General features: G+C 38.0%; 2 protein-coding genes across 4 annotated transcripts in view; one reads left to right on the plus strand and one right to left on the minus strand.

The window, feature by feature from the left end:
* Nucleotides 1-4,821, plus strand: part of LOC122087701 (phosphomannomutase) — a 6,716-nt gene extending 1,895 nt beyond the window's left edge. For both annotated transcript variants that reach the window (XM_042656902.1, XM_042656903.1), the window contains exons 6-13: nucleotides 756-832; nucleotides 2,114-2,149; nucleotides 2,621-2,676; nucleotides 2,764-2,863; nucleotides 3,313-3,408; nucleotides 3,507-3,596; nucleotides 3,871-3,922; nucleotides 4,586-4,821. In XM_042656902.1, coding sequence (XP_042512836.1) covers nucleotides 756-832; nucleotides 2,114-2,149; nucleotides 2,621-2,676; nucleotides 2,764-2,863; nucleotides 3,313-3,408; nucleotides 3,507-3,596; nucleotides 3,871-3,922; nucleotides 4,586-4,656 — 578 coding nt within the window. In that variant the 3' untranslated portion in view covers nucleotides 4,657-4,821. The remainder of the gene's footprint in view (nucleotides 1-755; nucleotides 833-2,113; nucleotides 2,150-2,620; nucleotides 2,677-2,763; nucleotides 2,864-3,312; nucleotides 3,409-3,506; nucleotides 3,597-3,870; nucleotides 3,923-4,585) is intronic.
* A 1,371-nt stretch (nucleotides 4,822-6,192) lies between these two features.
* LOC122085399 (splicing factor-like protein 1) lies at nucleotides 6,193-11,758 on the minus strand. 2 transcript variants are annotated; one of them, XM_042653809.1, is made up of 2 exons: nucleotides 11,622-11,758; nucleotides 6,193-8,812 (listed from the first exon to the last, which is right to left on the minus strand). In XM_042653809.1, exon 2 carries the CDS (start codon nucleotides 8,749-8,751, stop codon nucleotides 6,832-6,834), a length of 1,920 nt encoding a protein of 639 aa, XP_042509743.1. In that variant the 5' UTR covers nucleotides 8,752-8,812; nucleotides 11,622-11,758; the 3' UTR covers nucleotides 6,193-6,831. The 2 variants fall into 2 exon arrangements, with proteins under 2 accessions (XP_042509743.1, XP_042509744.1); XM_042653810.1 differs by having other exon boundaries at nucleotides 6,193-8,815; nucleotides 11,622-11,727.
* Between the last annotated feature and the right edge of the window lie 1,914 nt (nucleotides 11,759-13,672).

Below are 13,672 nucleotides of genomic sequence, written 5' to 3' on the forward strand. Positions count from 1 at the left end.
GTGGGGGTGGGGTGGGGTGGGGTGGAAGTGTGGGGAACGGTTTCTTTCATTTGCTTTGATATAGATTGGTCCAAAATAGGCTGAAAATTTTCAGGACCAAGAGAAATGTTAGATCAATAGCTTATGTATCAGAACCAAATTATGTTATTTCACAAGAAGGCTTGGAGGCTAGGCTTTTGAAGGTTTGGCCCAATTGTATGAGATTTTATTTCAGATCACCTATTCTGACTACATTTGCTTCTTTTTCTTCAAGGAGGAAACTTGAGTGAGTAATAGGTGTCTATTCATTAAGAGTTTGATGGATGAATAACTTATAGAAAACCAACAAGTGGTTCCTGAGAGCCATCAATTTAAAATGGATTTTGGGCATGTCCTAGAATTTCTTCTTAGTTTTTGAAATCATGGCTGATGAAACCCAATTTTACACTTCATCTGTAAGTTGGGCAATGGTATGATTGTTTCAACTTCCAGTGTCCAATTCATTTAATTTATAATATTCTCTAGATCTTCAAATGTGTTGGAATGGACAGTAGACAGCATTTGAAAACCTCAAAATGTTTGAAAGACCCCAATTTTGAAATTGCTGATCGACCTATCTAGAGAAAATTAACTTTGTTACTACCTGGAATGGATTAGTACATGATACTGTTTGTTGTTGTAGTAATTTTCTTTTCTAAAGACAACTGAAACTGAATTTGGAATTGGTTTAATCTGGATTCAACTCCCAACTCATAATCGGTGTCTTGTATTTGCAGTTATTAATGACTATGATTATGTATTTTCTGAAAATGGTCTTATTGCTCACAAAGATGGGAAGCTTATTGGCAGTCAGGTATAGTTTCCAAGTAACATCAAGAAATTTTGCAACCTAGATTTATGGGTAGTCAGTAGATTTATCTTGTATTTGCAGTTATTGACAACTATGATTATTTATTTTCTGAAAATGGTCTTATTGCTCACAAAGATGGGAAGCTTATTGGCAGTCAGGTATTGTTTCCAAGTAACATCAAGAAATTTCGCAGCCTAGATTTACAGCTAGCTGGTAGATTTATTGAACAGAGTTACTGAAGAACCTACATAATGGGAAGTTTGAAAATTGAAACTAACCAAAGGACTTATAAAGGAAAATATCCACATTTCTCACAATCATATTTCAAAGCCTGGGCCTCTATTATAAGTTACCCCTGCTTATGGGTGGTATTGCTGGCAAACCTCAAATTAAGAATTCTTCCAATGAACTACACTTGGCACTTGGTACTTGGCACTTGGCACTTGGCACTTGGCACTTGGCACTTGGCACTTGGCACTTGGCACTTGGCACTTACACATTGTGTAACATGTTGATGAGCTCCAAGTCATGCGGCCAGAACATATTACCACTTGGGACACCTAGAAAATTTATATTGAGAAGTGCAACACCTAGTGAGGTTCCAGCACTTTGATTGTCCAACTGTTGTTTTAGTTTTGTTCTAGTTATACTTCTAAATTATCTGCTGCCAACGCCCCAAGTGATCAGGATAAGCCTTGGTTGATTTGAGCTGACATTTAATTTCTTATGTATTCAAGATATTTTATATGGTTGTGTTCCCATGCCATGATTCTACAATTTTTCATTCTGAACTCCTGTGTATCCTTGTACAGTTTGTAGCCATGCTACATATCAAGGTAAGACTCTGAATGGAACAAGTGAACCATTTGCTTCCATTTATTTTACTTTTTGTTCTCTTTATTTTGCATGGATCCATGTGGCTGACCCCATTAAGTTGGAATAAGGCTGAGTTTGTTGTTGTTGTATACATATTGGTTTTTGATGTGTGTGTGTGCGAACATGCAAACTCTTCCCTTTGATTGGTCCTAGTTTTTATTAGCCTCCATGCCTGTCAGTAACTATTTAACTGGATAAACATTTAGCAAGAATGAACCTTGGTATGCCTTTTGTGAAGAAGCTTTCTTTCTACTTTCATTTTTTTATTTTTTTATATCTAGTCAAAAATATTTAATTTCTCAAGTGCTTGGTGTTTTGAGCAATGCATGAATTCTGTTGTTAACAGTTAAATGCATTTCATTTTTCGCTTAGAGGTATCCACTTAATTAGTTTCTTCTTGTGTCACAGAGCTTGAAGTCATTCTTGGGAGAAGAAAAACTCAAGGTGAAAACGCTTTTCTTGCTAACTGCAATAACCCTAATTGTTTTCGGAGGAAAGTTCCTGTCAGGTAAACCCTAAATGTGGTCTAGAAACTGCATGTTAGTACAACATGCAGGGTTGAGACTCAAAATTAAACAGGTTGTACCTGCAACAGATATAATGCCCCCCAACCCACCCACCCCCTCCAAGAGAGAGAGAGAGAGAGAGAGAGAGAAAATCAAATGATTCTAACTGTCCAGCCAATCTTGGTTTTAATTAATCATTCCTGAAAAAAACATATCACAAGGATGTCATAGTCGTCCACTTAAGGTCAGAATTTCACATAAAAGATCTCTAAGATGGGATCTATTGGATGATTCCTATCTGATATAGGAACTGAAGGTACTGAGGTGTTCTCTTGTAACCTTCAGTTTGGCATGGTATGTTAACTTCTGCAGGAATTTATTATGTATTTATTCCTTGTTTTGTTTGCAGGAATTTATTAATTTCACACTTCATTATATTGCTGACTTGGACATACCATTAAAAAGGTGGGTGAAAGTTGAAGAAGGTTTTCATTTTGCAAGTTAAGTGAAGCTCAAAGTTGATTATTTTTTTATTTTTAAATCCTATTTTAGGGGAACATTCATTGAATTCCGAAGTGGGATGCTTAACGTATCACCAATTGGAAGAAATTGCAGTCAAGAAGAGAGGGTTGAGTTTGAAAAGTATGATAAGGTATGTATTTTGTGAAATGAATGAAAACAAATCATTGCCTGGTCAACTTGCCACATGGCTTGCAATTGATCAGAATTTGGGTGGATCCATGTTATAAGAAGCTCTCCACCCATCTTGGTCAAATTTCAGCATGCTACGTGGGGTTAAAAGTGTCTCCAAAGTTACAGAAAATTACAAGCATGCCACTTACCTCCATTATTACATATTAGATGTCCAAGGCATCCTTGTAATTTCTCATTACTTTGAATTATGTTTGACCCACATTATATAGTATATTGGGCTGAATTTCTCATTGAGTTCGGTTCAAGATCCTCTATAACGTGGACACATCCATGTCCATTGTATTTTACCGCATGGCAACTGGTGAAATCTACGAAGTTCACCTACCTTGGTGAACATTAATATTTCCCATATGTGTATATCCTAAAAGAATGTAACATGATATTCAGGTTCACAACGTACGGCCAAAAATGGTCTCTGTGCTTCAAGAGAAGTTTGCTCACCTTAACTTGACATTTTCAATTGGAGGACAGATAAGCTTTGATGTGAGTTAATGTTCATCTTGCCCTGTGGACTGATTGTTATTGAAATGTTCAAAGAAAAGTAGAAAATCTATATGGTTTAACCAAAGAAATTGTGACAGGTATTCCCCAGTGGTTGGGACAAGACCTTTTGTTTGAGATACCTTGAGGATTTTCATGAAATCCACTTCTTTGGGGACAAAACTTACAAGGTAACATTTTCACAACTTTTTTTTTTGCCCTGCATGCCGTGCCATGCCAATTATGGTTGTTTTGTGATTCCTTTTAGCAAGATCAATCTTTTCAGTATACACTATCTCTAACAAGAAGAAAAATTATGTATGTTCGAGTGTTACTGTAATATATTTCTGCCTTTGCATTAAGTGTAGTTGTTTTCGGCTCTTTTCCTCATTCTACCTACTGTCATATTAATTTTGTATCTGGTAAATTATTGGGTTAAAGAAACAAGTTTTTTGCTTCAAACAGGGTGGAAATGACTACGAAATTTATGAATCAGAGAGAACTGTGGGTCACACAGGTTAGTGCTCTTTTTATTTTAATTATAATATTCTTCCATTTATTGTATTTCACAATAGTAGTGGTACAATTCTTTTCCGATTCTGAAAAGGTTCGAATCAATATCCATAGCAGATGTTATATAAATATGTTTCCTTTGTTTTGGAACAATAATTTCAAAGGTGAGTATAGGTAGCAGTTATCCCAATACACTAATTAACACTACCTACCCAACTCAGTGTGTCATGCTTATTACTTATTCCTTTTCTCTAGAACATCAGCATCGTGATGATCACAAATTGAACTTCTGGATTTTAAATAGTGACCAATGGACTTTTTCCTTCTGATTTCACCTTAGATATTTTTGTCATGAAAGAGGAAATTTAAATATCAACCAGAAGTTTTATGTAAATGTTGTTACCAAATGAATTGTTGAAGGGAAAAATAAATCAGTATAAGCATAAACTGATTAATGTAGAGCACATAAATGTCTATTAAAATGAGTAACCAAAAGTGAATGATCAACACTAATAAATAGATGGTTCTGTAAGTCTTTTAGTGGGTGAATCAAGAAAAATGAAATTTAACTAAACAGCTGTATAATATTCAGCTTCTCTTCATTTTGTTCCCGTTTCAAAGGCCTCTAGTATTGCACTAATTTAAATGTTCTCTTCCTATTTTACAGTCACCAGCCCTGAGGATACAGCGGAACAATGCACAGCTCTCTTCCTTGGCAAGGAAGCCAGAAGCCTCTAAGCCTATTGCAACTCAATAATGTCCATCTAGTAATTAACTGCTAAAATATACTGTTTCAGAATAAAATTATTTAATGTGGAATTTTTTTTCTGGAAACTCACTCAATCTTATCCCCACCCCACCGCCCAAATAAATAAATAAAAACCCTACTATCTTCTTGTGCTAGTATTTAAGCCTTGGAATTGACCTGGAAAGACAGAAATACCCTCCCACACTAACCCAAAATATTGGAATTTTATCTGACATGTCCCTCTTCCGTAGAGTCCACCCCCACCTTAGTCACATGGGACTACCCCGTCCCCTTGGATAATCACGTAGCATTGCACTTGGAATGGATAAATCACGTGGACATGGCCTGCGAAGTCGCCCATGAACAAAGCTCACTTGAGCACACATTTATAATTTTGCCAAATGAGCGAGGTCACCCTTCTGGGGTGGGGTTATTTCCTTTCAAATGACAACTGCCTCTTCCTGCTGTGGGGTCATTGCATGAAACCAAACCGCTTCCCCACCCAATCAAGTACCAGATACTTGCTGATAAGCCCACTTTGGTTATGGGGGCATTGTCCCTCAGCTCGTACAAACCTCTTTAAGACCCGGTTTACTACAGCAACTCCCTTATAAAACATCTTACATACCTCTTTTATTTTAGTGTTTTTCAGCAATACTCCTTCTAAAACCCAAAATTGCACATGAGCAGCAAGGGGAGATTAGGCTCCTTTCTAATTAATTGGGCTCTCAACTAGTGATCTAAGGACTGGAAAGATCCTGGACATGCATCCCAATACATGATCACATATCTCCAGATCTTTCCAGCCGTTGAATCATTAATTGGGTGCCCAATTAATTGGAGAGGATCTTTTTCCAGCGAACGATACCTTCCTCGATAGATAACTAGGTCCTGCAGGGATGAGGGATCCTTTCTGATGCTAAAGGAATCATCATATACTTTCAGAGTTCTCGTTTCTCTCTATTGGTGCCTTAAGGGAGGGCAAGTCGGTCACACTGGGCTGTGTTTCCAACCAAGGGACTCAAAATGCTCAGCCAAGGGCCAGTTTTATCCAAGGCCGTCTGGGATATGCTAACTCACACATCCTGTCCAAGCTCAAGTTCAAACCAACTCCAGTCTGGACATCTTCAGCCAAGCTGTATGCATATGTGCACATACATGTACTTAAATTAGGCTTGGGCAGGGCTCGGGTTGGGTCCAGCCTCAATCCTCAACCCTTGACCGGGGTCTAGAATTTTCCAACCCTAGCCCAGCATAGGCCAGGAAATTTTTGGGAAGGCCTGAAGTAGGCTCAGGGTTTTTTGCCCCAACTTGCATTCTTGGCGTGCCAATTCCATAAAGAATATACTTGCTCATTGTAACCTGAAGATTTTAAAGGAGGTAAATCTGTTAGTAACCAAGATGGTAACTGATCCTTTGGGCCCAACGTCAGATGGCTATTAATTTGCCAGCGCAGGTTTGAAGCACCATTTTACTTAAACAAGTCCTAACCTTAGTTGTATTTGGGGGGTAATAAGATTATTATGTCATGGGTGTTTTCACTCATTGGCATTATATCCAGAAGAGAGGATATCAGACAAGGATTGAACCTCTGTTGAACTAACCAATCAGCACGAGTGAGATCCTTCCATAATACTGTTTAGTGTTGTCCTTTCCAAGAGCTATGCATTGTTAATAATTGGACTTGATATTAGATGGAAACCATTGTAGGTTTTTCTCTAGATCCATCTCAGCAGCCTTTATCTGGAGATCTGCCAGCAGCAGTTCTAAGGATGTCCACAAGCCACTGCATGTGCTGGCTGGCCTGACCGAAGTATCAAAAGTGTCCCTGTTAACTGTAACTCCCTTGGACTTGGATTGCCACTTGTAAAGAACTCTTCTAATTTTCCACAAGCAAGCATGGCTCGGCTGAATTACTTCATGGTGAGCAAACACAAGTTATGAATCTTCGAAATCTTTGGATCTTCTGATTCATCATTGCTTTATCTCATAGTAACCAATTTACAGATGATCCAGGATAGTTGGAACTGCCAGGGAATTTTGCAGATAAATTGGATGACGTGACAAACTCTAGTTTGATAATCCATAAAATGAAGGCAATTGATTGCTGAAGGAATCTGTGAATACAAAGGGATTGGCCAAGGGACACAAACCTACATGACCTCTTAGAAATAGGTATCCTGAAGTTCGGGCAGCATTGAGCCAGGTGGACCTGGCCAAGCTGTTGGACCACCACTATCTTGAGACATTGGTGAAGGTCCTCTGAAATATGGAAGAAGGTCAATTCCCGAGGATCCCACATTTGCAGAGCCCTTCGCAACTCTTACTACCAATGATTTCCCATCGATCTTTTGACCCTGCATGTGTGCCACAGCAGCTGATGCATCTTTAGGGTCATCATACCTAACAAAGCCATAGCCCTTACTGACTCCAGTGCTTCTGTCCTTGATCACTTTCACCTCAGCTAACTTGCCGAAAGAAGAAAATAACTCTCTTAATTGATTGTCATTCAAAGTTTGAGGAAGATGGCCCACATATAGATTCCCATCATCAACTTCTTTACTACATTTGCCTTTTGTATTTGGAGTTACGCTGACATCAGGGTGAGAAAAATGACCATAGGATGGTGAAGTAAACAACCCATTGTTGCCACATCCCCAAGGCATGCTTCGTGGGACTGGTGAGGTAACAAAAGAGAGACTTCCACTTCTAGTATAAGCAACACCACGAAGTTGATTTTCAATGCTGCTAACAGGAGTAGATGCTGTCAAGGGGCAGCTAGCAGTTGGATGGCCGCTACCTCCACATGTATCACATAAATCATCAAAAGTTGACTTTCGACTAGGGCAAGCATATTGCTTGTGTCCCTGCCCACCACATTCTCTACACAAGCTCTCATCTCCAAGAGTGCCATTCAGCACAGCAAGCTCCTGTAACTGGGCATGTTTGTGCTTGTTTGTTCTTTCATCCACTGGATTTAGTAGACTCTCAACCATTCTCACAGCTTCATCAAGTGATCTCTGATTGTCTGCCTCTACCAACACATGCAAATCATCATTATCTGAGGGATCAGGCTTCTGATGTGCCCGCTTTTCTTTGACAGAGCCTTTACCTCTTAATACAATTCTAGCTCCAGTTTCCTTCTCCATTCTCTTCTGAGTGTTCCCACGGGGACCAATTATAAGACCAACGAAATTATACCCAGGAAATTCCCTCACAGGTATGTAAATTTTCTTGCAGAGGTTAGTGGGCTTGAAATCAGGGGGAGGTTTGGAAACAGAGCTCTTCTGAATCAACTTTGAAATGATAGTATGCCGATCCTGAAGAAGTTTCCGGTACCTGATATCCCTTGATTTCTTCTTGTTTCCAAATTTATCGTGAATCTCTGATCCTTGCAGCTTCTTGTTTATATTAATAAGCTTCATTTTCAACTTCTGAATTTCAGGATCAGAATCAGCTCCAGTAACAATGTCTTTCATGAAAGCAGGCAGCTGAATTGGTCCCGACAATTTTAACTGGGAATCTTCATCAGCCCACCTGGTTTTCCTACTTTTACTTGTCATATCACCTTCACCTTCTTCCCTTTCAACTTTAGGCTGCGGATCCCATCTACTACGCCTTCGTTTTCCTGAACTTCCCGTACAACTCTGTTGTTCAGAAGAATGTTCAGCATTAACAAATTCTTTAGAGCTTCCAGATTTATTGGGGAGGTCTTTAAGAGCAGATCCATTATCTGGTTCTGGTTCTAAGCACTCCTCTTGCTTGCACTTATTTTGTGTAGGATGAACTTGCAATGAACCTGAGTCACCTATTACTTCCAATGGCCTCTTCTTTTCCTTCAAACTGTTTGACACAGATTCTGAGTGGCATTTATTATCATCAGTCTCAGTTTCTGAAACTGGTTGAGATAGAGATTCCTCTGATTGGTCCTCATCTGGTTCCTCTTCAAGTTCCTCACTTGGTTCATTTTCTTCATTTTCATTCTCAGAACACTGCTGAGAAACAGATTCGTATGAAGGCTCCTCAGATAGTTCCTCTGGTTCATTACATATATCCTCGGGTGATTCTTCCCCAGATTTCCTCATCTTTGTTTTGGATACAAGATATCAGGCCACAGATTATATGGAATCTCAACCAAGACGTTCGCTGCTGCATTGAAGATACCAAAATCCATTAGCAAATATATGGAAGGAGACCAGCAGGTACTCCCAAAAATACATTAACATGTGTCAAGTAGTAATAGTAATAGTAATAACACACCTCCCCTGTATTTTCAACAATTACTCTCCCTTCCCCTAATTCTCAAAAGTAGCCACAGTAAGCCCCACCCCGTTAGGTCGTTACTGTCAACTGATGACGTCATATCGATCTTAACATTAAATTGACGAATCTACACTTACATGCAATTCCTAATTGCACTGCCCCCCCCTGCTCACCATTGCTGAGCATTCAATCGCGGAATCACCTGAGGACCTGCAACTCCTCCCGAAGGTAAGTTAATCCCTTCTCTCCCTCTCCTCTCCCTTCGATTCTGTGATTCCCTTCTCTCCCTTCTCTCTCCTCTCTCTCCCTTTCCCTCATTATGCAGCCCTACTCTAAATCAGTTGAAATTTTCATTTTGATTCCAATTCCTTACCTAATTTTTGCTGCATTGTTACAGACATAGTCATTGCTAGGGTTTTAGTCACTTCAAGGGTTAAAGTGAGGAATTGGAACCAAAATGACTATAAAGAAAGAGGGAGATTAATCTTCTATCCCAATAACAGCTGCTGGATTCCCAGTAGGGGACACCTTTAAAGGAAAAAAAAAAAAAAAAGAATTCTTCTATTATTCTTTCATGGTGAAACATAATGGGTGATCTATGGTTTCAGTTCCAAAGTCCTTAACACTTGCCAAGAATCTCCTGATAAGAGTATCGGAACTCACTGTAAGATGTTTCCCACTAAAAGAAAAAATCAGCTTCAAAAATTAAAAGATCAGTCTTTTCTAATGTGACCAAATATCCTCAATTCTCCAGGAAGTAAACATCATTTTTTCTCCCCAGCTTGACCAAAGTTTTCAACCCGTCATCGTTTTCCATACTTTATTATTCCATGCTCCCTCATCCACCCTTTCCTTTTAATGTTCTTCCATAGCCTTTAAACCAAAAGGGGTAACAAGTGAAGTTCTAAATAGATAAACAAGTTAAAAGTAATTTTCTAACAGCATCTGCATGTATAATAGAGCTTATGGTTTTTATCTTAAGAACTCCTCGCAAGCTACAACAATCCTTCAATTCAACTGTCAACCTGTCATGAAACATTCCAACCAAAGATTATTGCTACCTGCACGACATGATGGCAGTATCCAGCAAAGCATGCTGCCATCTTCAGAAACATCAGTCAAGCCATCAAGCCGCCCAATTTATTAATCTTTAATTAACATAAATCTTGTGAACCAAACAACTACCAATATCTCAAACCATTTAGATCAATGTAATTTATGTAGAAGCCTTTACCACCACACAATATGTGGGGACCATGGGGTGTTAGTCATCCATTGAGGAGTCTTATTTCGGAGTTAGGATTACATAAAAATAAAAAATTCCAGTTTTAAATTTCTTAAACAACCATCTATGTCTATCCGACCTTAGACCACCTCCTTCATCCTCAATACACCATCAAAAACCCTTGACCCAAACCATATAATTTCAACCAAAAGTATCCATTTCCTTTTCCAGCAGCTTCGAGACTTTTCAATTAAAATCATAGAACCTTAAAAGTCAGCCATTTTGATTTGGTTTGCTGACAAAGTAAAGATAGCTATATTCTAGTCTATGCACTCATTGAGGGTTCCAATGCCATCTTCATAAGATCTCATCAGTTCTGCTATTATTGTTTTCCTATTTACGCAGTTAAATAATTTCTTCTTCTTCTTTTCCTCCTTTTATTTGGGGGGTTGGTATGGCATGAGTTTGAGACAATGGACTCCCCTCCCAGATTTTTGCAGGTTTCAGGTTCTGCCATATGCGAAATAAAGACAGCATAATATACTGAGACTCAAGGTACTTTTAGCTCCCCATACTTCTTGTTTGCGAGCAGTACTTCTAGCTCAAAGGTGGGCATCTTTTCCAAAACTTAGATCCATCTGCACCTCCAATTACTAGTCACCTAATTAGCTTTCTCTAACAACCCCAAACCCCTCAAACAGAAGAAAGAGAAAAGAGAAAAATGGCTTTCTTTGAATTAGACAGAGAGTAACATAAAGAACAGCCCAACTGGGAAATACACGAGCACCTATTCAGAAAATAAGCATCCAAATGGAAGAAAAAGAAAAGCGACTAAAATCGCCTTTTACAAGTTTAAAGAGAAAAGAAATCAGTATGTCAGTAAAGACTTTGCCAGTCTTCTCAACATCATCATACTTCAACAGTCAGATTCCAATATCTACATTGTAACATTGGATACAAGAAAGAAAACCCCGCAGAAAAACAGTACATGATCTTCTTTTCCCTTACTTTAACAACATCTTTCAGTCCTGCTGCATTTTTTCTTTACTTTACTGTTTGAAATAACCACCAAAACCTAAAAATGCAGGCACTGTGCAAGATGAACGCCTAAGGCTTTTGAGAAGACATTCAACTGAACAGGCTCTACAACTTCAGATCTTTCTATTGAAAATAAAGTTGCTGATTAAACCGCAAAACATCTAACCTCCCATTCCCCTCCAAATGTAAGAAGCTAGATACAACGAAATAAAACCTAAAATTAACAATCGTGGAGTTGCATAAATTGGAGGAGGAAATTAAAGATGCCCATCAAATAAAAAATATACATATATATATAAAGAAGAGCTAATATCATCACTGATTTCATACGCTTCTTCAATTTAAATAGTTGAAGAACATTGAAAAGACGTTCTCGTTCAAATTATGCGAAGAGATTAAAAAACGAATCAAGCTTCGATGAGAACGAACCTGAACGAATCTGCAAATCTCAAAACGGTCCCCTAAACGACGAGAGATCGTTCGGAAACCTAATCACTGATAAACGTTTTGTTATCAAATATGGATAAAAGTTTACTTTCACCCACGGAGTTAAGGGGACTTTTCCCGTTGAATGTCTATCGGTTCGATTTTTTTTTTTCGGTTTAGTTTTGGTTCAATCAAATATACAAATACGTTACAAATCGAAACCAAATAATGCCCTTTCCAGAAAATTACTCGGCCCTCCCTTGGATTTTGGCCCGGTCGATTACAAGACACCCCTGGGTAGGGATGTAAACGGATCAGATATCAATCAATGTAAACGGATCTGGATATTTCTGACCAGATTTAGATACCCCTAAATGAATACGGATGTGGATCAAATTCGGATTTTCAATTATCCATTTACTCTCTGACTTATGTTATGACATTCTTCATTCCAATGAATATAATTTGCTCTTAATCTATCTTTCTAAATTGTTTTAACTATTTTCTTCATTCTCTATAACCTGTTTAAACTTCAAGAACCCTTAAAATCATTAATTGATTATTTAATCAAATCGAATAATTATTTTTCAAATGAATATGAATGCAAATTTGAATTTGAATTTTGATTATCCATTTACATCTCTACCTTTGGGATAAGAAACTTGACTTTGACCTCCATTCCACTCGGCGAAAGTTTCCACATGCCTATCTATTATTAAGACGCTGCAATATAAATTTTTAATTTCAAATTAAAGTTTTTTGCCAATTTGAATTTTCTGTCATATTTTTAGTTGTTTGTACACCAAATTTTTGAAATGATAAATGTTTATAAGGAACTTATTAATAAAATACATATAAAGTTTAAGGGAAATAAATTTGGACCTAAAATTAACCATGAGATTGATTCTATAAAGCCTAAACACGTCATACAAAGGTTTATTTTGAGGACATCTTATCGTGATGCACTTTTTTTTTTTTTTAGGTAGAGATATAATACATAGAAGTATTTCTTTGTATGGACATTTACCGCCATGATTCATAGGTTGAATTTTTTATTTTGAACATAAAGTACTTAAAGGATTAGGTTCAATAAGACCATACATTTAGTCTAAAACTTACCATACTCACTTAATATGTGATAATATAAACCGAGTGGGGGAATGTAAACTGATATGGCCTACATTGTAACCACCTTGATGGGAGGTGATTACAGTAGTAGGTATTACACCTTAGGAGATGGTCCCTAGTTTTGATTTATACGTTACAAACACACCTTCATTGCAGCAACTCTGCCTGAAGAATTGGGAAACCAGAAGCGTTGTCTCTGTTTCAAATCGTTGTCACCAGAGAACAAAAGGAATGTCGGGCAACAACGGCTGGATTGATATCGTCAAGGAGGTAAATTCTGCTACCCTCCTTGGGTATATTTCCTTACACTGGACACCTTTGATCCATCTCAAATGTCCTTGGTGGAGCTTGTAGAATGATTTGATAATGTAGTGAAAAATAGTTCTAATGTTGCAAGTTGGGAGGAGCAGACAGTCGATGTCTACATCGATGGGAAGCTACTACATAGGAAAAAACACATGGGCTGCAGGAATTACAAATCACAGTGCCTCAGCTCTGGGCATCTATAACTTCGGTTCATCAGGAGAAGCAACAAAGACCAGCAAAAGCAATCTTTACAGGAGCGAAAGAAGAAAGAAAGCTAGGAGCAAAGAGAATCGTCATCCACATGCTGAGGTGGACTGGTTGCAAGACCCAAGAAAGAATGTGGGAATCTTACTGTTTAATGCACTTAATTTGACATTTCTCAGCAACGAAAACACTTTGAATCATTTACGATATGTAAGAAAAATGAGGTACTTTGTGGTCATTTGTTAGCTAAGCATGTAAACTCTAGTCGAAGTATGAACAGTTTATGGAGCTGCGCATGTTTATAATTCACAGACCATCTTTCTTCTAAAATATGACCAAAAGTCTGTCCATGATACACACCCAATGATGTTCTTTCCCATGAACTGAAAATTTTCTAAGCTGGCAAGGAGAAAATA

Source organism: Macadamia integrifolia, chromosome 8, assembly GCF_013358625.1.
Source record: "Macadamia integrifolia cultivar HAES 741 chromosome 8, SCU_Mint_v3, whole genome shotgun sequence".
In the NCBI taxonomy this organism is placed as follows: Eukaryota; Viridiplantae; Streptophyta; class Magnoliopsida; order Proteales; family Proteaceae; genus Macadamia; species Macadamia integrifolia.

What these genes read in the sequence shown, in the direction of transcription:
- LOC122085399 (XM_042653809.1), bottom strand. Translation starts at nt 8,751, where the DNA reads ATGAGGAAATCTGGGGAAGAATCACCCGAGGATATATGTAATGAACCA.